This window comes from Mobula hypostoma, chromosome 12 (genome assembly GCF_963921235.1).
Source record: "Mobula hypostoma chromosome 12, sMobHyp1.1, whole genome shotgun sequence".
NCBI classification, from domain to species: Eukaryota; Metazoa; Chordata; class Chondrichthyes; order Myliobatiformes; family Myliobatidae; genus Mobula; species Mobula hypostoma.
The window spans coordinates 13,800,993-13,825,624 of record NC_086108.1 but is presented as its reverse complement, the minus strand read 5'-3'; the positions used below and the strand labels follow the sequence as shown (position 1 = coordinate 13,825,624).

Genomic DNA, 24,632 nt, shown 5'->3' with positions numbered 1-24,632 from the left:
GAGGCCTTGACTATCCCACATGATCTGCGTGAGCTGTGTGTTTGAAACGTGTCCAGCCTGCTATATTCTATAGGCATGGAGATGCTCCGGTGTTCCTGGAGGAAGAGGTGATTGACAGGTATGAACTTGTCATGCAAACTGACCTCTCAGCTTCCACTGACAGCACGCCCCATAAAGTCTCAGATCTCACTGACCTGTGGAGGATGTCCAAGTACCAGCAGACCTATTCAGTCCTATCTTCTGCACAGATCCAAAAGAATAAATGCTCTGGACTCTTAGCAATCAATAGCAAATGGACTCCATGTTGGAAGAGATGAAACCTTTCATGTGAAACCTCTCTCTGGGAGTCTACCTGATTCCTACTGAGGAAGCCTACTCAACAAACTGGCAGGAGCACCATCCAGAGCCCTGGTCCCAAATGTTTTTCTACAGTAGCCAAGAACTAGTCACAAACTAACCATTGACCATTATGCATTGGTACCAGTTGATCACTTTACTCTTGCCCCAGCCTTTGCCATCAAGATGCTAGAGGAACTTAGCAAGTTGAGCAGCATCTATGGGGACAAGGAATTGTTGGCATTTTAGATCCAAACCTCACATTAGTTCTGTTTGTTTCCCGTTGTTTTCCACTTTAATTCATTATCCCACTCTCATTCTGGCTGACAGGCAACAGAAAACTCTGGGCTAAAACAGTCCTGTGGACAGGGCACAGGCTTGGTTTCTCCAGTGTAGGGGAGATCACTGAATGTTGTAAGAAGTGCAAGTGAATCACTGCTTCATCTGGAAGGACTGTTTGGGTCCCTGCATGGTGAGTAGGAAAGTTAGTTAGATTGTTGTATTTCCAGCAGTTACATGGGAAATTGCTGTAAGACAGAGTGACTGTCACAATGGGGGAGTGCTGGGAGCAAGGGTGGACCCAAATGCAAGATAGACACTGAAGTACAAGGAACAGGACTTGACTAGATTAGGGACGTGACAGGATTCAGACCAGGACCAGGAACAAGAACGCAGACTTGGGCTAGGGAAAGCGGGACCAGGACTAGAAACCATGGACTAGGAGACAAGGCTTCGACTCCGAGCCCAAGACTGAACAAGGACCCAGAACCTGGGTCTTGCCTCGGGCTTGGACCCCAGAACCAGGCAAGGACATCACATGGCTTCAGGACAGGACTGGCTGGGGTCTAGAGGCCTGAGCTTGGCTGAGGGATCCTCGAGGCTTGGGCTCTTGGAGCTTGGCTGCGGGATCCTCGAGGCTTGGGCTCTTGGAGCTTGGACGCGGGATCCTCGAGGCTTGGGCTCTTGGAGCTTGGACGCGGGATCCTCGAGGCTTGGGCTCTTGGAGCTTGGCTGCGGGATCCTCGAGGCTTGGGCTCTTGGAGCTTGGCTGCGGGATTCTCGAGGCTTGGGCTCTTGGAGCTTGGCTGCGGGATCCTCGAGGCTTGGGCCCTTGGAGCTTGGCTGCGGGATCCTCGAGGCTTGGGCTCTTGGAGCTTGGACGCGGGATTTCCATCTTGAAAAGTGGAGGCTGATAACTCGGAGGCTGGAGCTGAGAGACTGACTGGGAACTGAACATCAATGTAGAGCCAGGACTTGTGCTTCAAAAAGCCCGGACTCATCGTTAACACAACTCCAACATAAGACAGAACAGTACATAGACATAGAGCCAGGACTTACACTTAAACAAGCCGTGACTCAACCTCTCCACACCAAGGTGGGACAGGTCCACCTGTTGGGTAATGACAGAATGGCCAGACTTACCCAACAGAGGCAAAGACAAGACAAGACAGGACCCCCTGCAGGGCAATGGCAAAACAGACTGGCTTACCCCACAGAGGCAAGGACAAGAAGAGACAAACACCAAAGAACAACAGACAGTTCCATCTCTGCTCCAGGGTAGCTCCGAGTCTCAGTTTGGCCAGCAACCTCAGCTGGCTACAGAAACAACCAGATCCCTACCTAGCTCAGAGTGGCTGGCAGCCACTCAGCTGGCCCAGGAAACAGCCAAATCCATACCACAAAGACAGCTCCAACTACCAACAGTAAGACTCCAGGAAGCAATGGTTTTCCAACATGGCCTAAAGATGACAAGTGGCCACTCTAGCCTTCCACCAGCAGGTTGCTCCAAGGGGGACTGACAAGACAAACCAGCAGCCCACACTCAACCCCAAGGCTACTTATATTCCAAGCCCCAAGATGGGAATCAGGTGCCTATGCTTAACTCAACCAAACGAGGGACAGCTGGAAGACCCAGAGTCCTGAGTCCACGGACCGGACCATGAACTGGAATGCGGACTTCACGGACCGGACCATGACAGTGACAGGAGGAGATCAGATCAGAGAACTGCAAAGGGAGAGATCCCACTAAATTGCTAAAAGGGGTGAGGAAGGGAAGGTATATCCAGAATGGAGTCTTGTTGGACGTGGTGGAACATGTGAAGGTTTATCTGTTGAATACGGAAGTTGGGCTTATGAAAACTGAGGACTAGGGGAGCTTCTCTGTCCAGGAAGGAAGGGGAATGTTGTAACTGGGAACAAAGTCACCAAAGAGAGACAGCTGATAGATATAAAAGTCCTTATTTGGGAGCCTTTGGAGTTATGAGAGAGACAGATAGACAGACAGACAGACAGAGAGACTCCCTGACCCAATACAACAGCACATTTTGATATGTTACAACAAAGGTAACAGGACAATTTCTGTAGTTTCAATGTCCTCATAATGTTTCTTTTGAGTTACATGTAATTTTTCAAATGCTTGGGTCTTCCCACCAAGACACCCAAAATGATTGTTAATCACTGTGGTCTCGGAGTCATATTCATACTATGGTGTGTTGATTGCATTCATGCATATGCAGTCATCTCCAGTCAACTGGATCCAAGCCATAGTTCAGGAAGAAGGAAGACATTTCAGTGACATCAATGAGAGGGTCGCATTGCTAGAGCAAATGTAGCAGAGGTGGGGGTAAGGTAGAGTGAAATAGCTATGGAAGCCCATAGACTAAGAATAAATATTTGTTGTCAGCCTAACTCACAACAAGAAGATGGTAAAATACTAAAGGTCTCTACTCTTTACTTTGCTCTTATCTTTATATGATCCATCTCTACCTCTGGATTCATCCCAGGGGATGAGTGACTTAGAAACTGTTATTGTAAGCCCAAAGACTCCCTCTGTTCTCTCACCTATAGTTCCTCCCTCTCGGCCTCCTATAAGAATGATATTCCATTCCCATAGTTTCTCCATCAGCATTGCTCTGGCTTTGATGAGAAATAGTCCCTACTCTGGAGTAATGTCATGATTGTAGATTAGGGAGCAAAGGAGATTCACCAGGATGTGGCCTTGGATGGAACATTTCAGCTATGAGGAGAGAATTGGAGTGGAGGAGGATGAGGAAGGATTGACAGAGAGATACAAAATTAGAATAGCAAAAGTGTGGTAAACTAAAGGGCAAAGGGTAAGAGGTAAAAGGCTTATAGGAGATCTGAAGAAGAACAGTGTTGCTATGAAGTGGGTGGAGGAGGCAGAAACTGACATATCTGTTATTAATTCTTGGTGAAGATGTTTGTTTCTGTGCTGCCATGACATTTCTGTTTCTATGACATTTTGGGAAGTTGACTCTGAACTATCTACATTTTTTTTCTGATTGGTGGGTTTCCCTTTACCATGGTGGAAGAAGTCCTTGACTATACCTCATCTGTGTACCACAGCCCTACTTTCATCCCTCTCCTCCCCAACAGATCAAGAAGAGTGTTCCCTCCTGCACGCCAATTTCTACATTGAACTGGTCATCCTTCATAATCTTCACCCATTTCAATTTGATTCCACCACCAGACACATATTCTTGGCTCCTTTTCATTTCACAGACTTCTCTCCCTATGTGACTTCCAATCCCGCCTACCACTCCTGTTCTTCTGGAATTTTCCCAGCTAATCATAGGGCTTGGAATATCTATACCTATACCCGCTCTCCTTCCTCCATTCAGGGTGAAATAATGATGCACTTGCACCTCCAATCCAATGCACTGTATCAGGTTTTATCAATGTGGCCTCCCCCTGCATTGCAGAAACAAATCCATAGAGGGTGTTCAGCAGCCAGAGTGTCTGTGTTCAGTCCACAAGAGTGACCCCACCGGTTGCCTGTCACTTTAATTCCTATCATATTTGCATTCAGACAAATCAATCTGTAGCCTTGTGCACAGTTAGAACGCAGCCCAATGCAAACCTGAAGAACAAAATCTCATCTTCCATTGAGGCATAGTGTCTCAATATTTCTCAGCTCAATATTGAATTTTCCAACTCACTCTTTCCTTTGCCATTCCTCTGCCTCTGAATAGTAGTCAGGATGTGGAGAGCAAAATCCACCAGGAGACAGAAAAATGACATGAGAACGACAACGTTCAGTAATCATGGGAGACTTCAATGTGCAGAGAGACTGGAAAAATCAGGTTGCTAATGGAGTGCAAGAAGAATTTGTGGAATGTCTACAAGTGGATTTTTTTAGAGCAGCTTGTGGCCAAAGCAGTCATTTCTGGATTTGGTGCTATGTAATGAGGCAGACTCATTGAGGATTCTTAGGAGGTAGTGACCATAGAATTCACCCTGCAGTTTGAGAAGGAGAAGCTGAAGTCTGATGTAGGAGTATTACAGATGAGTAGAGGTAACTACAGAGGGATGAGGGAGGAGCTGGCCAAAGATGATTGGAAGGGAAGGTGGTGGGAACAACAATGGCAGGGGTCTGTGGGAGTAATTTGGGAGCCACAGCAGAATTTCATTGAATGGCTCCCAAATTATTCCCAGAAATTCACCAGGGGAGGATGGGGCAAGTAAGGGAAGGAAAGTCAGGAACAACATCAAAGCAAAAGAGAAGGCATACAAAATGGAGAAGATTAGTAGGGAGTCAAAGGATTGGAAAGCCTTTAAAAACCAACAGAGGGCAACCAAGAAAGCTATATGGGAGGAAAAGATGAAATACAATGGTAAATTAAGCAATACCTGAAATATAAACAAGATTCTAAATGATTTTTCAGAACATAGAGAGTAAGAGAGAGAGGCAAGTGTGGACAACAGGCCACTTGAAAATAACACTGGGGAATAGAGAAATAGCAGAGGAGCAAAATGAGTATTTTGTGTCCGTCTCTGCTGTAGATTACACCAGTAGCATACAAAAATTCAAGAGAGTCAGGGGTAGAGGTGCATGTAGTGGCTATTACTTGAAAGAATGTGTTGGGCAAAGCTGAAAGGCCTGAAGGTGAATAAATCACCCAAGGTTGATATACCCCTAATCTCTCAGGGATCACTAGAGTTTGGGAGGGTCTCAGAGGGGTTGAAAATCACAAGTATGACACCAATGTTTAAGAAGTGTGAGACAGAAGACAGAAAAATATAGACTGGGTAGTTTAACCTCAGTGGCTGGTAAGATTTTAGAGTCCATTGTTAGGGATGAAGTTTCAGAGTACTTGGAAGCACATGACAAAATGGGTCAAAGTCAACATGATTTCCTTGAGGGGAGGTCTTGCCTGACAAATCTCTTTGAATTCTTTGAGGAGGTAGCAAGCAGGACAGACAAAGGGAATTCGTGGATGTCACCTATTTGGTTATTTGGTTTTCAGAAGGCCTTTCATAAAGTGCTATACATAAAGCTACTCAACATGGTGCCAGCATGATTAGAAGATAGGCCAACTGACAGAAGGCAGGGAGTGGGAACAATAGGGCCCTTTTCGGATGACTGCTGGTGAGTCATGGACTTACACAGGGATCAAGTGTTGAAATGGCAGTGTTTCACTTTATACGTTAATGATTTAGATGAAGAAATTGATGGCATTGTGGCCAAGTTTGCAGAAGATAACAAGATAGATTGAAGAACAGATAGTGTTGCTAAGGCAGTGAATCTGCTGAAAGGCTTGTACAGATTGAGAGACTGGACAAAGAAGTGGCAGATGGAATACTCCATTGTGAAGTATGGGGCTATGCACTTTGGTAGGAAGAATAAAGGTGTAGGCTGTTTTCAGAGAATTCAGAAGTTGGACATACAAAGGAGCAAAGGAAAGCTAACTCAGAATTCCCTAAAGATTAACTTGCAGGTTGAGTCAGTAGCAAGGAAAGCAAATAAAGTGATAACATTCATTTTGAGAGAACTTTTTTTTGTGTGCCATACTCTGCCAGAGCCTTGGTGACCACTTTTTTCAAGTGGCTGTCTTGGAGGAAAGATTCTGTGAGTGGTACCCCACCTCCTTCTCACAGCGCAGTCTTTTTTTTTTACGAGGCCGAGTTGCGAGTTTGACACTCAACTCAGCACAGATGGAAAACGTGCCCAGGAGCGGCCCTGACTGGATTCGAACTCGTGAACCTTCGCTCCGGAGTTCGGCGCTGATGTCACTGCGCCACCAGCGAATTAGAACAAGAAAAAAACACAGATGTATTGCTGAAGCTTTATAAGGCATTGGTCAGATAGGTCAAAGGGCTGGAAGATTCTGCACTGTGTCTTTTAATAAAATAAAATCAGATCAAAGATCCCCACCATCTGGGCTATGCCATCTTCTCATGGTTACGATCGGGTAGACACCATCAGGTTCAAGAACCACTTCCCTTCAACCATTTTGTTCTTGAACAAAACTCTGTGATCCTCATCACTATAAAACCATGACCATTTCCATTAGTTTGTGCTATCGTGTTCTTTTGTAAAAATTGGGTATAATTTATGTATAATTTATGTTTTTCTTGTGAATGCTGCTTGATCCTGTGATGCTGGCACAAGTCAGCTTTTCTTTGTCTGAATTCATGCATTTAACAATAAACTTAACTTCCGTTTTGACTTTTATCATTCAGTGGAAAATACAGAACATTGAACCTAAATGACATCCCTGTGTGGAAATGTACAGCACAGCTACTAAGAATGGATCTTGTCTTATGTACCAATCTCATCTAGTGAACCCCTTCCCTATGCCAAACTGGGCAGATAGAAGGCCAGACACTGCTTGAAGAAATGCCAGGGCAATCTGAGGATTTGGTCTTGCATGTGCTTGTTAATGTATAGGGTGGTGGCTGGTTAATGCATGTGACAGATCCATGTAGTCCAATAAGCTGTGTCAATTGTGGTTGAAGTGCATACATCCTTCTCCCCCCAGAGTATTTACTTTATATACAATCAGTATGAATCTTAAAAAAACTTCGAAAATTGGTACGGCAGAACAGTTGGTATGGACCCATCACAATGGAAAATATTTTATTTTTTTGCACAAATGTAACATTGCTGTTGACCATGTTATGAGGAGGTGCAGGCACAGAGTACATTGAGTCCAAACTCCCCACCTCATCCTCATTGACGACCAGTCCCTCAACACGTGGACTGGACAGGAAGACAAGGAGGTGAGCGACCTGTGGTAGTTCTCTGCCTTCACCCATAGCACTGGGTTAAGTGGTTTCCACGTGCTGACAGCTGTTCCATATAAGTTGGAAGAAACTAATTCCTTCAAACAGGGATTCCACTGCAAGCTTTAAACAGAAAGTCAATACATCCATTAAAATAAGGAGAAAACTTGAAGGCACAGAGTCCGGCTGCCCACCCAATCCGGCCAGCCCATTAACATACTTGCCCCAATTCATTGCAAAACCCGTCACTGAACAGTTACAGGCGCATATCAGCCAGTGGGTTTTCACGGCCAGATGCGGACCTCGCCAGCTTAAGAAGCCTGATCATTCTTCGGAATTTTTTTTCCAATAGGAAGTGTGGTCCAATAAAGAATAAGTTCCAGAACTGCGGGTCGGTTTGAAGACCCGAGTGGGCACATGTGTCTACATCACAAGTGTCTCTTTGTATTGCTCAGTCACGCTGTAACAGACTTGTAAACACTATACAATGACATAAACCATTATCCATCAGTAGCAGAAGAGCCCACACCACAAGATCTATCTTTGAAGCATTGTAGAGAGCCGGGAGGTGGTGTGTAGAGTCCAGTGCTCGACTGGAATGGTTACCCCCATTCCTGCACTGTGAGCTGGTGAGAACAAAGCAGAGGGGAAGAGTGGGAGTTTCTGAAAGCCCTGGACTGACCCACCCAGCACAGCCAGGATTACTCAGGAATAAAGGTCCTTGAGGATTCAGCAGCAGTGTGTGAGGTGATTCCTCCAGATGTGGCCCGCTAAGCTGTGGTCTTGCTTTCCGAAGGGGAGGGGATACGTGGAGTTTGAGGTTACAGATGTCCACAACAGAGTCACACCGACGTAGGGAGGTTTTCCATCATGATGGGCTGAGGTTGCCTTGAAATCCAAAGGTCATCCAATGTTTTCTTGCGACCCTGCCGGCAGTGGCAGCAGCTGCAGCAGGAGCCATGGCCACAGCAGCCCTGACAGCACAGACACAGAGTGAGGAGCAGCAGCAGCAGGGGCAGGATCAGAAGCACCACCAGGCAGATGGAGTTAAACATCCCCTCGGAGTGCTTGTTCACAATCAGCTGCCATAGTGCATGCACAAACGAATTCAACTGCTCCATCATTGCCACAGCCGGCCTAGCTCTCAGTGCAAACTGTACTCACTCTCCTCACAAAACAGACACGGTTGAAACTCACTCCAGGTGCCGGCTGCTGACTCCCTCACCTGGATAGGAAACACTGAAAGGCTGATCTCACTCCTGACCCTGCAGAAATTAAGAAATGACACTGGATTAGACACCGAACACACAGTGACCATTGCCTATTGACATTATAACCAGAAATTGCCTGCCTCACCACATTCCAAACCCTAGGCGCCATCTCCTCAACCGGATTCCCATTCACCTCAAACACAAGAATCCCTTCCTTTCCACAAACTCTGTGAATGCCCTCACCCTAACTCTGAAACCCTTCTCAGTCTTAATCCCAGAAAAAAAAACACAACCCTAGTCTCAAGATCCCTTCCTCAAACCTAATCCCAGGAACCCTCTCCTGACCTGAGCTGTATAACCCTTCTCCACCCCTAACCTCAGAAACCAGTCCTCACCCCAATGTAAGAAAAATCCCCTCAAGCCGACCCAAGGAACCTAACCCTGATAACCCTATCTCACCCTAATACCAGGAGAAGGTATTCAGTGAAGTTCACTCTCTAGATCAGGAAAATCTCAACCCTTTGGTCTCCAGCACCACTGAACAAAGCAGGAGCATGTACACTGCTCTCCCCTCTGAAGTCAATAACCAGCCTTTTATTTTTGCTGACACTGTTTGAACGAGAGTTGTCACAATGCCATGCCACTAAAGGGAACAAGGCAAATTGGAAATGATTGGACGGGTGTTTTAGTAACTGGAAAACTGACCATGCGGCCTGCCAAGTTAGTGCTGAGACATTACAGAGAAAACTTACAAGGATGTCTGCTGGGGTTTGAAGACCTGGGTTATAAAGAAAGTTTGAATAGGTTATGAATTTATTCCTTCGAATGTAGGAGAATGAGGGGAGATTTGATGGAGGCATAGACAGGGTAAATGCAAGCAGGTTTTTTCCACTGAGGTTGGGTGAGACTAAAACTAGAGGTCATGGGTTAAGGGTGAAAGGTGAAAAGTTTAAGGGGAACGTGGGCGGGACTTCTGCACACAGAATGTGGTGAGAGTGGTGAATGAGGAAGTAGTGATGCAGATTGGATTTCAGAACTGAAGAGATGTTTGGACAAATGCAGGATGTGAGGGCTATGGTGGGCTATGGTCTAGGTCAGGGGGTCCCTATCTGAGGTCCACAGACCCCTTGCTTAATGGTATTGGTCCATGGCATAAAAGAAGGTTGAGAACCCCTGGTCTAGGTGCAGGTTGATGGGCTGAGGCAAAATAATACTTCAGCATAGAATAGATGGGCCAAAGGACTGTAACTTTTGTCACACACTATTGTAATTTATAAACTCTCAGAATCCTCCATCCATTCTGGAGGCACATCTATGCTGCAGGTTGTTAAATACCAATACCAGCAGATTTTTGGATATTCAGGGAATGAGGAAATATCGATACAAAATGCGATGGTGAAGTTGAGGAAAACCACAGGCATGTGATTAGGGGAAGGGGTAGAAGATGTTGAGGTAATCTGAGGAAATTTTCTTTACTCCTACAGGGTGCTTAGAGTCTGGAACAGCCTGCCTGAGGTGGTGATGGAGGCAGAAACTCATATAGCATTTAACTACTACCCATTGCCAGTAAATGTGGTTGATTGGGAAACGGTTGGTCAGCATAGAGATGGTGAGCCAAGCGACCTGTTTCCCTGCTGATTGACGTGATCTTGTTGGTTGTTAAGGGGCCGAATGGTGAATCTCTGCTCAAATACTGATGTGCTTCTGATAAATGAATGGGTAAAAAAAGCAAATGAATCTCAGTACTTTCAAGTGTGATGTCAACCATTGGTCTCTAATGAGTAAAGATTCGAGTATTAGTTAAATCCTGTAAGGTTAGAGATGGAGGAGTATAGCACAGAAACAGGCCTTCAACCCCATTCATTCCTGCAATAATTCCATTTGGCATACACACCTCTAAACTTTTCCTGCCTTTCTTGTCCGTGTACATGTCCAAATGTCTTTAAAATATTGTTATTCTATGTACCTCAACCACTTCCTCTGGCAGCTCATTCCACATAGGCAACATGTGAAGAAGTTTTCTCTGGTACATTTTAATTCTTTCCCCTCTCACCATAAACCTATACCATCCACCCACCCACGTTCATCATTCCCTTTCCCTGGGAGAAACCTATCTCTACTCGTCATCGTTTTATACACTTCTATTAGGTCACCTCTTAATCTCTCACATTTATTTTTATTTAAAGATACAGCACACCTTCCGGCCCAACGAGCCCACGATGCCCAATTACACTCATGTGACCAATTAATCTACTAACCCAGCTGTCTTAATGTGGGAAGAAGCTGAGCACCCCGGGAAAACTCATGTAGTCATGGGGAGAACATACAAACTCCTGAAAGACAGCGGCAGATTTGAACCCAGGTCACTGCTGCTGTTACAGTGTTACACTAACCACTATGGCCACATACTTTACTTTACTTTATACTTTATTATCGCCAAACAATTGGTACTAGAACATACAATCATCACAGCGATATTTGATTCTGCGCTTCCCACTCCCTGGATTACAAATATTAAATATTAAAAATAGTAAAAATTAGTAAATATTAAACATTTAAATTATAAATCATAAATAGAAAATAGAAAAATGGAAAGTAAGGTAGTGCAAAAAAACCCAGAGGCAGGTCTGGATATTTGGGAGGTACGGCCCAGATCAGGGTCAGGTTCCATACCAGGTTGTGATGCACCCTAGAAGAATGCTTTCTATGGTGCATCTATAAAACTTAGTGAGGGTTTTAGGGGACAGGCCAAATTTCTTTAGTTTTCTCAGGAAGTAAAGGCGCTGGTGGGCCTTCTTGGCAATGAACTCTGCTTGGTTGGAACAAGTCAGGTCATTTGTGATATTGACCCCGATGAACTTAAAGCTTTTGACCTGTTCCACTTGCGCACCACCGCTGTAAATTGGGTCGTGCGGTCCGCTACTCCTTCTGAAGTCAACAACCAATTCCTTCTCTTGCTTACGTTGAGGGATAGGTTATTGTCTTCGCACCATGCCACCAGGTTCTTAATTTCCTCTCTGTACTTAAACTCATCATTATCTGAGATATGGCCTACAATTGTTATGTCATCAGTAAACTTATATATTGAGTTTGATGGAAACTTGGCTACACAATCATGGGTGTACAGTGAGTACAGCAGAGGGCTGAGTACACAGCCTTGTGGGGCACCGGTGCTCAGAGTGATTGTAGAGGAGAGCTTGTCCCCTATTTTTACAGCTTGGGTCCTGTCTGTGAGGAAGTTGAAGATCCAGCTGCAGATCTGAGTGCTAAGGCCCAGGTTCCGGAGCTTAGGAATCAGTTTATTTGGAATGATGGTATTAAAGGCAGAGCTGTAGTCAATGAAAAGGATCCTTACATATGCGTCTTTATTCTCCAGGTCTTCTAAGGAGGAATGTAGGGCCAGAGAGATGGCATCTGCCATTGACCTGTTGCTCCGGTAGGCGAATTGCAAAGCATCGAGGTTGACCGGTAGGCTGTGGTTGATGTGTGCCATAACCAATCTCTCGAAGCACTTCATAGCAATTGACGTCAGAGCCACAGCCACCTTGCTATTGTTCAGCACTGGGATTATCGTTGCCTTCCTAAAACACGAGGGGATCTTAGACTGAAGCAAGGAGCAGTTGAAGATGTCAGCAATACTCCAGCTAGCTTGCTTGCACAGGCCCGGAGAACCCCTCCTGGGACACCATCTGGGCCCGTCGCCTTCCTTGGAATAAAGTCCCAACCTGCCCAGACTCCTTTGAGTCCCAACAAAAGTCTCATAAATCTTCTTTGTATTTTTCCAGCTTAATAATATTTTCCAATAACCTGAATAGTGCAAAATATGCTGAGTGCAACCTCACCAAAGTATTTTACAATGGCCCTCACCAAAATCTTGTGCAACTGCAACGTAAGGAGTCCATGGACAAATCAGAGACGCATGGACACACACATTCAAAAAAGAGCAACAGTTGGAAAGGTCATGAGAAAGGCTCCTCAAATCTACATTGAGGGCCAGGAGGTTCTGATCCAGATGTGTACATGGAGATGCAGAGTTCCAGGCATTGAATCTTTGGAAGTACTTAGTCTTGAATGGAATTCTGCACAGATTCATCAAAGTTCAAAGCTGAAAGTACGTTTACACCACAAGACCATGTGTGGTAACTTGTCAAAGGCCTTCTGCAAATCGAAATAAACAACATCCACTGACTCTCCTTTCTATAGAGGTGGTTTGCCATTGCCTTCTTCTGGGCAGTGTCTTTACATGATGGGTGGCCCCAGCCATTATCAATACTCTTCAGAGATTGTCTACCTGGCGTCAGTGGTTGCATACCCAGGACTTGTGATGTGCAGCTGCTGCTCATACGACCATCCACCACCTGCTCCCATGGCTTCACGTGACCCTGATCGGGGGTGAGGGGACTAAGCAGGTGCTAAGCCTTGCCCAAGCGTGATCTCCAGGCTAGTGGAAGGAAGAAGCACCTTACACCTCCTTTGGTAGAGAAGTATCTCCACCCCGCCATCCTGGATCTGGGAGTACAGATACATAATTCCTTGAAAGTGGTGTCACTGGTAGAGAGGGTGGTAAAGAGAGCTTTAGGCACATTGGCCTTCATAAATAAAGGTACTGAGTACTGGAGATGGGATGTTATGTCGACGGGGAGATTTGGTATAGTGACAATTACCACTGGATGAGTAATCCAAGGACCCAGTTATACGCTGGGGATATGAGTTCGAATCCCACCATGGCAGATGGTGACTTTGAATTCAATAAAAATATCTGATGACCATGAAACCATGTCGGTTGTTTTAAAAACCCATCTGGTTCACTGAAGTCCTTTGGGGAGGATTCCTGCTGTCCTTATCTGGTCTGGCCTATATGTGACTCCAGACCCACAGCAATGTGGTTGACTCTTAAATGCCCTCTGAAATGGCTTAGCAAGGCATTCAGTTGTATCCAACTGCTAAAGAGAAAATAATAAGGAATGAACCTGGACAGACAACCCAGGATCGTCCTAGGCACTGGAAATGATAAAGGCTAAACCAGCCCTGTCGACCCTGCAAAGTCCTCCTTACTAACATCTGGGGACTTGTGCCAAAGTTGGGAGAGCTGTCTCACAGACTAGTCAAACAACAGCCTGACATGGTTGTACTGACAGAATCATACCTTGCAGTTACCATTCCGGACTCCACCATCACCATTCCTGAGTATGTACTGTCTCTCTGGCAGGACAGACCTAGTAGAGATGGTGGCGCTGTGGTATACAGTAGAGAGGGAGTTGCTCTGGCAACTCTCAATGTCGACTCTGGACCCCATGAAGTCTCATGGCACCAGGTTACACATGGGCAAGGGAACCTCCTGCAGATTACTACGCCCCATCCTTCCTCAGCTGACGGATCAGTATTTCTCCATGTTGAGCAGCACTTGGAGGAGGCATTGAGGGTGGCAAGGGCACAGAATGTACTTCAATATCCATCACCATGAGTGGCTTGGCAGTACCACCGCAGACTGAGCTGGTCGGGTCCTACTAGACATAGCTACTAGACTGGGACTACAGCAGATGGTGAGGGAACCAACAAGAGGGGAAAACACACTTGACCTCATTCTCACCAACCTGCCTGCCATGGAAGCATCTGTCCATGAGAGCATTGGTAGAAGTGATCACCGCACAGTATTTGTGGAGACTAAATCCTGACTCCACACTGAAGAAACCCTCCACCACGTTGTGTGGCACTACCACAGTGCTAAATGGGATAGACTTCGAACAGATCCAGCAGCCCAAGACTGGGGTATCTATAAGGCGCTGTGGGCCATCAGCAGCAGCAGAATTGTACTTAACTACAATCTGTAACCTCATAGCCCGGCACATCTCCTGCTCTAACATTACCACTAGGCCAGGGGATCAACCCTGGTTCAATGAAGAGTGCAGGAGGGCATGCTGAGAACAACACCAGGCATACCTCAATATGAAGCATCACCCTGGTGAAGACACAATACAGGAAGGACTACTTGCATGCCAAACACCATAAGCAGCAAGTAATAGACACAGCTAAGTGGTCCCACAACCAACGGATCAGACCTAAACTCTGTAGTCCTGCACATCCAGCGCCTCAAATATCTCCATCCCAAATGATAGAGGAGCCCAGCACACCTGTGCAAAAGATAAGGCTGAGGCATTTGCAACAATCTTCAGTCGGGAGTGCCTAGTAGATGATTCAGCTCAGCCCCCTCCGCTGGTTGGAATCATACCTGACACAAAGGTAGATGGTTAGAGGTCAATCGTCTCATCCTCAGGACATCACTGCAGGAGTTCCTCAGGGAAGTGTCCTAGGACCAACCATCTTCAACTACTTCATCACTGACCTTCCTTCTGTCATAAGGTCAGAAGTGGGGATGTTCGCAGATGACTGCACAATGTTCTGCACCATTCATGACTCCTCAGATAGTGAAACAGTTCATACCCAAATGCAGCAAGACCTGGACAATATGCAGGCTTGGGGTGACAAGTGGCAAATAACATTCGAGCCATGCAAGTGCCAGGCAATGACTATCTCCAATGAGAGGCTCTAACCATCATCCATTGACATTCAGTGTCATCACCATCAATGAATCCCCTACTTTCAACATCCTGGGAGTTACCATTGACAGGAAACGGAACTGGTCTAGCCATATAAACACCATGGCTACCAGAGCAGGTCAAAGGCTAGGAATCCTGAGGCATGTAACTCACCTCCTGACTCCCCAAAGCCTGTCCGTCATCTACAAGGCTCAGGTCAGGAGTGTAATAGAATACTCACCACTCGCCTGGATGAGGGCAGCTCCATCAGCACTCAAGAAGTTTGACACCACCCAGTACAAGGCAGCCCACTTGCTTGGTACCCCTTCCACAAGCATCCAATCCCTCCACCATCGATGAACAGTTGCAGCAGTGTGTACTATCTACGAGACGCACTGCAACAACACACCAAAGTTCCTAAGGAAGCACCTTCCAGACCCATGACCACTATCATCTAGAAGGACGAGAACAGCAGATACCTGGATACACCACCACTTGGAAATCCCCTCCAAGTCAACCACCATCCTGACATGGAAACATATTGCTTTTCCTTCATTGTTGTGGGGTCAATATCATGGAACTCCCTCCCTAACAGCGCTGTGGGTGTACCGACGCCTCAGGGACTGCAGCGGTTCGAGAAGGCAGCTCATCACCACCTTCTCAAGGGCAACTAGGGATGGGCAATAAATGCTGGCTGAGCTGGCGATGCCCACATCCCGTAAATGAATAAATAAAAAAAAATTTGTATAAGATGTTGGTGTGCTGGTCACCTGCCTATGCGTGTTTGTGAACAGATCATGATCAGAAGCATGGAAGAGTTCTGAGAAAATTCACAAGAATGCTGCCAGGACCTGATTTATAGGGAAAGGTTCAATAGGTTAAGACTTTATTCCCTGGAGCGTATGAGAATAAGGGGAGATTTGATGGAGGTACATCTCTGCTGTAGGTGTCCTGTAGCATTGAGGACCCCTTCTGAATGTGATGCCTCAAAAAGGCGGCAGCCCCAAAACCCAGATCACGCTCTCTTCTCATTGCTTCCGTCTATAAGGAGGCACACACACAACATTTCAGGAACAGCTTCTTCCCCTCTGCCATCAGATTTCTGAATGGACATTGAAAGAATGAATCCATTTTTTGTCCTTTTTGTACTACTTCTTTAATTTATTCAGTCATTCACAATCACACAATCATTCCTCAGAAACTGATTGGAAAGCTGAGCCTACTGCGCCTGAACATCTCCCTCTGCAGCTGGATCCTAGACTTCCTGACTGGGAGACCTCAGTCAGTCTGGATCGGAAGCAGCATCTCCAACACCATCACACTGAGCACAGGGGCCCCCCAGGGCTGTGTGCTCAGTCCACTGTTGTTCACTCTGCTGACCCACGACTGTGCTGCAACACACAGCTCGAACCACATCATCAAGTTCGCCGATGACACGACCGTGGTGGGTCTCATCAGCAAGGACGAGTCAGCATACAGAGAGGAGGTGTAGCGGCTAACGGACTGGTGCACAGCCAACAATCTGTCTCTGAATGTAAACAAACCAAAGAGATGGTTGTTGACTTCAGGAGGACACGGAGCGACCACTCTCCGCTGAACATCGATGACTCCTCCATTGAGATCGTTAAGAGCACCAAATTTCTTGGTGTTCACCTGGCGGAGAATCTCACCTGGTCCCTCAACACCAGCTCCATAGCCAAGAAAGCCCAGCAGTGTCTATACTTTCCGCGAAGGCTGAGAAAAGTCCATCTCCCACCCACCCATCCTCACCACATTCTACAGAGGTTGTATTGAGAGCATCCTGAGCAGCTACATCACTGCCTGGTTCAGGAATTGCACCGTCTTGGATCGCAAGACCCTGCAGCAGATAGTGAGGTCAGCTGAGAAGATCATCGGGGTTTCTCTTCCCGCTACAGTACTACGGACATTTATACCACACGCTGCATCCACAAAGCAAACAGCATTATGAGGGACCCCACACACCCCTCATACAAACTCTTCTCCCTCCTGTCATCTGCCAAAAAGCACCGAAGCATTCGGGCTCTCACGACCAGACTGTGCAACAGTTTTTTGCCCTAAGCCATCAGACTCCTCAATACCCAGAGTCTAGACTGACATCTACATCATTTATTATTATATTGTAATTTGTCCTCTACTGGGCCTATTGTCTTGTTTATTATTTATTGTACTGCCCTGCACTGTTTTTTGCACTTTATGTAGTCCTGTGTAGGTCTGTAGTCTAGTGTAGTTTTGTGTTGTTTCCTGTAGCACCATGGTCCTGGAGGAACGTTGTATCATTTTTACTGTGTACTGTACCAGCAGCCTATGGTCGAAATGACAATAAAAAGTGACGACTTATATTCTTGCAACACACCTCAAAGTTGCTGGTGAACGCAGCAGGCCAGGCAGCATCTCTAGGAAGAGGTACAGTCGACGTTTCAGACCGAGACCCTTCGTCAGGACTAACTGAAGGAAGAGTTAGTAAGAGATTTGAAAGTTGGAGGGGGAGGGGGAGATCCAAAATGACAGGAGAAGACAGGAGGGGGAGGAATGGAGCCAAGAGCTGGACAGGTGATTGGCAAAGGGGATCTGAGAGGATCATGGGACAGGAAGCAGAGGGAGAAAGACAAAGGGGGGGAGGAACCCAGAGGATGGGCAAGGAGTATAGTGAGAGGGACAGAGGGAGAAAAAGGAGAGTGAGAGAAAGAATGTGCGTATAAAAATAAATAACGGATGGGGTACGGGGGGAGATGGAGCATTAGCGGAAGTTAGAGAAGTCGATGTTCATGCCATCAGGTTGGAGGCTACCCAGACAGAATATAAGGTGTTGTTCCTCCAACCTGAGTGTGGCTTCATCTTTACAGTAGAGGAGGCCGTGGATAGACATGTCAGAATGGGAATGGGATGTGGAATTAAAATGTGTGGCCACTGGGAGATCCTGCTTTCTCTGACAGACAGAGCATAGGTGTTCAGCAAAACGGTCTCCCAGTCTGCATCGGGTCTCGCCAACATATAAAAGGCCACATCAGGAGCACCGGACGCAGTATATCACCCCAGCCGACTCACAGGTGAAGTGTCACCTCACCTGGAAGGACTGTCTGGGGCCCTGAATGGTGGTAAGGGAGGAAGTGTAAGGGCATGTGTAGCACTTGTTCCGCTTACAAGGATAAGTGCCAGGAGGGAGATCAGTGGGGAGGGATGGGGGGGGACAAATGCACAGGGGAGTTGCGTAGGGAGCGATCCCTACAGAAAGCAGAGAGAGGTGGGGAGGGAAAGATGTGCTTAGTGGTGGGATCCCATTGGAGGTGGCGGAAGTTACGGAGAATTATATGTTGGACCCAGAGGCTGGTGGGGTAGTAGGTGAGGACAAGGGGAACCCTATTCCTAGTGGGGTGAGAGCAGATGTGCGTGAAATGGGAGAAATGCGTTTGAGAGCAGAGTTGATAGTGGAGGAAGGGAAGCCCCTTTCTTTAAAAAAGGAGGACATCTTCCGTGTCCTGGAATGAAAAGCTTCATCCTGAGAGCAGATGTGGCGGAGACAGAGGAATTGCGAGAAGGGGATGGCATTTTTGCAAGAAACAGGGTGAGAAGAGGGATAGTCCAGATAGCTGTGAGAGTCAGTAGGCTTATAGTAGACATCAGTGGATAAGCTGTCTCCAGAGACAGAGACAGAAAGAACTAGGAAGGGAGGGAGGTGTCAGAAATGGACCAGGTAAACTTGAGGGCAGGGTGAAAGTTGGAGGCAAAATTAATAAAGTCAACGAGCTCAGCGTGCGTGCAGGAAGCAGCGCCAATGCAGTCGTCGATGTAGCGAAGGACAAGTGGGGGACAGATACCAGAATAGGCACGGAACATAGATTGTTCCACAAAGCCAACAAAAAGGCAGGCATAGCTAGGACCCATACGGGTGCCCATAGCTACACCTTTAGTTTGGAGGAAGTGGGAGGAGCCAAAGGAGAAATTATTAAGAGTAAGGACTAATTCCGCTTGATGGAGCAGCGTGGTGGTAGAGGGGAACTGATTAGGTCTGGAATCCAAAAAGAAGCGGAGAGCTTTGAGACCTTCCTGATGGGGGATGGAAGTATATAGGGACTGGACATCCATGGTGAAAATAAAGCGGTGGGGGCCAGGGAACTTAAAATCATCGAAAAGTTTAAGAGCATGAGAAGTGTCACGAACATAGGTAGGAAGGGATTGAACGAGGGGGGATAAAATTCTTAATGTAATTTATAGTTGTTATTATTATTACTATTATTATTAGGTATTACAGTGTACTGCTACCACAAAACAACAAATTTCACAACATGTGCCAGTGATATTAAACCTGATTCTGAGGCAAGACAAAATTATGAGGTGTATAGATTGGTTAAATGCAAGCAAGTTTTTTCCACTGACTTTATGTGAGACTACAACTGTTTAAGGAGAACATGAGTGGGAACTTCTTCATTCAGATTGATGAGAGTGTGGAAAGAGCTCCCAGCAGAAGTGGTGGATGCAGATTTGATTTCAGCATTTAAGTGAAATTTAGATAAGTACACAGATAGGAGGGACACGGAGGGACTAAGCAGTATAATACGCAGTTCATCAAGGACTAGATGGGCTGAAGGGCCTGTTTTTGCGCTGTACTATTCTACGGCTATGACTTTAAGAAGCTGGATGCGTTTTTTCTACACAAGTCTGTCCAACAAATCAACGGCTACTGAGCTGATAAATCAGTGGTTAATAACTGTAAGACACAGGGCCTTGGGCAGGTATGGCTGTCTCTGAGTGATCAGCCTCAGTTCAGAGCAATCAAGGATGGCCTATATATACTGGCACAGCCCTGTGATACATGTCTAATGGCGAATTTGTGAGAAGGGCTGATGCTCTTCCTATTCACCCCTCTTTCACACTTAAACCACACAGGATGGCAGCGGTGTAAGGCGTCAGCTCATCACCTCTAAAGAGCAGAGAGGGGCCTTTCCAGTGATGGCCAGAGCTAGAAATGAACAGAGAAGAACGGAATGGAGCAGTCATGGGCAAGATCTCAGATATCCACTCCAACCACAATTCTACACGTGGTAAAAGAGGAAAGTTTTATCTCGTTTAAGCAGCAGAGAACTGGACTAGAGTGGTTTGTTCCTCTTAATCACTGGGTCTTGGTCTTAAATACACACACACACATATCCAAACAGGACTGAACAAGATAAAATCAGCAGATGCTGGAAATCCAAGCGACACACACAAAATGCTGGAGGAACTCAGGCAGCTTCTATGGAAAAGTGTACAGTCGACGTTTCGGGCCGAGACAGTTCTTCACGGAGAGTTTCAGCCCAAAACGTCGACTGGTTACTCTCTTCCATTGATGCTGCCTGGCCTGCTGAGTTCCTGCAGTATTTTACAAGTGTTGCCAAACAGGACTGAAGTATTTAAGGTACACAGAGACAGGCTGACAGAGAAACACACTCAGCCTGTGCTGTTTAAACTAGTTAAATCATTCCTCTTTTACCACGTGTGCAGGACCTGGCACTGAGGTACCTGGGTCAGTCAGCACCACATAAGGGTATCTCCCACGCACAGTAAGTTAAAATATTATGCGAATGCCTTAAATAAGTCCTTGACAGACTGGAGCCACAGAGACTGTGATGCAGCCAGCTTGTTCCGTCATTCACCACACCCTTACTGGATCAAGTCTAGATCTACCTGGCAGGCCCAGTCTGAACTTGTAACGAAACTTAGCCTTAGCACCAGTGCTGTGCTGTTTAAACTGACACTCACCTCACTTGTTCAGCTCCCGAGGCAACCTGACGACATTTTCAGGGCCCGATCTGCTCTTTGGGCTATAGTCTCATCACTCAGTCTGCCCTGGAGTCTCAAACACTGTCAAAGAGTTGTGTCTGTGGCAAGTCTCTCCTGCTCCCTCTCTCTTGTGTCTCTTAGCTTACTCTGTACTCCTCACTGAAAAACTGCCTGTGGTCAGAAACTTTAAAGCTTTCACATGTGACGTCAAAGCTCACACATTGACTAAAGCTTCCTGTTTATTTCACTGATTGTACACTGAATTGGTGGCGTGTTCTAAGATAACTTTATACACCCCGCCCCAGTAAGAAAGCAGCTCATACTTTTGACTATAATACACTAAATTTAGCTGGTGTGTACTAACTTTAGAATCTGAGAGCCCTGACCCTAACCCACAAAGTATTCCCAGGAGACATTCCGCATTTTTTTTTTACAGAGTTTATGAGAGTGACTGCAGTGCTTTGGAATTCAGCTCCAGAACATTGCAGGGAGAATCTCGATACGTAAATAAAAGTTTCCAATCAAATACTACAGATTCAGTCAATCTGTGGACAACTTCCAAGCCAAGTTAACAATTCCCTCATTCACGTCCTGTTGGATGGTGGGTGGAGAATGGAAAGCTCAGGTGAGGCCCATGTTGGATCGGCTACAATTCCAAGAAGAAATTCCCAGTAAGGAAAGAGCAAAGGAGAAAAAGTCAGTCAAAATAAATTAATTATCAAAGTGCATATATTTATATCACGTATACTATAATAGGATTCATTTTCTTGCAGATTTACAGGAAAATAAAAGAAATACAATTGAATGTATGAAAATCTATGCGTAAACAAAGACTGACAAATAATGTGCAACAGAATACAAATTGTGAAAATAATAAAAAAATATACTGAGGACATCAGTTGTAGGGTCTTGAAGGTGAGTCTGTAGGTACTGGAGTCAGTTCAGCGTTGAGTTGAGAGAAGTTATCCACGATGATTCAGGAGCCTAATGGTTGTAGGGCAATAACTGTTCCTGAACCTGGTTGTGCGGGACCTAAGGTTCTTGTACCTCTTGCCCAATGGTAGTAGTCAGAAGAGAGCATGGCCCGGATAGTGAGGATCATTGTCGATGGATGCTGCTATCTTCTGGGAGCTCTCTGGTAGGTGTTTCAATGATAGCAAGGAAGTTGCCTGTGATGGACTGGGATGTAGCCACTACTTTTTTGTACACTTTTCCACTCCTGCAGACCATAAGTCCATAAAACATAGGTACTTTCGGCCCATCGAACCTGCTCCACCAACCCATCATAGCTGATTTATAATCCCTCTCAATCCCATTCTCCTGCCTTCTCCCCATAACCTTTGACGCCCTTACTAATCCTTTCAACATCCGCTTTAAACGTACTCAATAACTTGGCTTCCACAACATTCTGTGGCAATCACAGATCCACCATCCTCTAGCTAAAGAAATTCCTTCTCATCTCAACCAACACACATAAAAGTTGCTGGAAATTCCAGCATCTGCAGATTTCCTCGTGTTTGTCCTCCTCATCTCCCTTTTAAAGGAATGTGTTTCTGTTCTGAGACTGTGCCCTTGGTCCTTGACTCATTTGCTACAGGAAACGTCCTCTCTACGTCCACTCTATCCAGGCATTTCGATATTTGATAGGTTTCAATGAGATCCCCTCTCATTCTTCTAACCATCATGTACAGGCCCAGAGCCATCAAATACTGTACGCCTCGTGTGTTAACCCTTTCATTTCCGGAATCATTCTTGTGAACTTCTCCAATGGCAGCACATCTTTTCCTGGATAAGGGATCCAAAAATGTTCACAATACTCCAAGTGCAGTCTGATCAATGCCTTATAAAGCATCAGCATTGCATCCTTGCTTTTGTATTCAAATCCTCTTGAAATGAATGCTAACGTGGCATTTTCCTTCCTCACCATGACTCCACCTGCAAGTTAACCTTTAGGGAATCCTGTACGAGGACTCCCAAGTCTCTTTGCACCTCTGATTTCTGAATTTGCTCCCCATTTAGAAAATAGCCTATGCCTTTATTCCTTCTACTAAAGTGAATGACCATACACTACACTATATTCCATCTGCCATTTCTTTGCCCAATCTCCTAATCTGTCTAAGTATTTCTGCATGCTCCCTGCTTCTTCAATACTACCTGCTCCTCCACATCTCTTTGTATAATTTGTAAAATTGGCCACAAACCCAAGAATTCCATCATCCAAATCATTGACATACAACATGAAAAGAAGTGGTCCCAACACCTACCAGGCTATGAAGCAACCAGTCCAAATACTCTGCATCCATAGTTGATGCCAAGGTCTCAGATGACATGCCAAATATAAGCAAGCATCTAAGAAAGTGGAGGTGCTGTTTTACCTTCTTTGTGATGCCATTTACGGGCTGGTTCCAGGACAGATCCCCTAAAATGATAATATAAAGGAATTTGAAGTTACTAACCCTCTAGGGAAAACTAGACGGGCAGGAATAGCTGGGAGAGAGAGTAGAGAATGTACAAAACATCACAAGCTGCCAGTTTCCCTCACACCTCCTTCAATTTCCTCTCCTACTCAAGTTCAAGCTATTGTCATCTGACTGCACAGAACAATGTTCCTCAGAACCATGGTGCACCCACATAACATCTATCACACACAGCTCATCAGCCAAAGTGTTGTATTATAAATAAGTTAATAAAATATTCAAAATACATGTAGTAAAGTGCAGCACAGGTAAACAGTAAACAGCTCGCTGTCCTAGTGATGAGACCTCGGTGATGGCAGGGTATTCATTAGACTCTCAGCCTGAGGGAAGAAGCTGTTACCCAGTCTGTCTGTCCTAATCCTGATGCTTCTGTATCTCCTTCATGATGGTAATGGGTCAAAGAGTTTGTGGGATGGGTGGTAGGGATCCTCAACAATGCTTTGGGCCCTTTGTCCGCAACGCTGCTGGTAAATGTCACAAATAGGGAGGAGGGAGGTCCTGATGATCCTCTCGGTGGTTTTCACCGGCCTTTGCAGGGTCTTGCAGCCCAACACCTCTCAGTTTCCATATCACACAATGATGCAGCCAGACAGGACACACTTGATGGTGCTCCTGTAGAAATTCGTTAGAATCGGGGCGGGGAGCCTTGCACATCTCAGTCTCCTTGGAAAGTGAAGATGCTGCTGTGCCTTCTTGACTAGTGAAGAGGTGCTGTGAGTCCAGGTTAGATCGTCCTCCATGTGCACACCATGCAACTTTGTACTCTTCACTCTCTCCACGGTAGAGCCATGGATATGCAACGGAGAGTGGTCGACCTGTGCCTTCCTGAAGTCCACAATTATCTCTTTTGACTTGTCTACACTGAGACTCAATTGTTGTTCTTGCATCATTTGACGAGTCTCTCCACTTCCCGTCTGTACGCCACTGCTGAGCCAGTCACTGTAGAATCATCAGGGAGCTTGATGGTACCGTTTGAGCTGGATCTGTCAGTGCAGTCGTGAGTCAGCAGTGGACTGAGTACACAACCCGGGGGGGTGGAGGGGGGCACTAGTGATCAGCGTGATGGAGCTGGAGATGTTGCTCCCAACTCAGACTGACTGGGATCTTCCTGTCAAGAAGCCCAAGATTCAGTTTCAGAGAGGGGCGTTGAATCCCACCGAGGACAGTTTACCCACCAGCCTCTGAAAGATGATCACGCGGAGCTGAAGTTGATGAACAACTTTACGGTGTACGAGGTGTCGTTTTCGAAGTGGGAAAGGACAGAGTGG

General features: G+C 46.0%; 1 protein-coding gene across 1 annotated transcript; it reads right to left on the bottom strand.

Annotated features, from left to right (window-relative positions):
* Positions 1 to 7,180: 7,180 nt before the first annotated feature.
* On the bottom strand, positions 7,181 to 21,074 carry LOC134355117 (uncharacterized protein KIAA0040). The gene is made up of 2 exons (XM_063064866.1): positions 20,867 to 21,074; positions 7,181 to 8,627 (listed from the first exon to the last, which is right to left on the bottom strand). The coding sequence occupies exon 2, from the start codon at positions 8,484 to 8,486 to the stop codon at positions 8,205 to 8,207; it is 282 nt and encodes a 93-aa protein (XP_062920936.1). The 5' UTR covers positions 8,487 to 8,627; positions 20,867 to 21,074; the 3' UTR covers positions 7,181 to 8,204.
* Between the last annotated feature and the right edge of the window lie 3,558 nt (positions 21,075 to 24,632).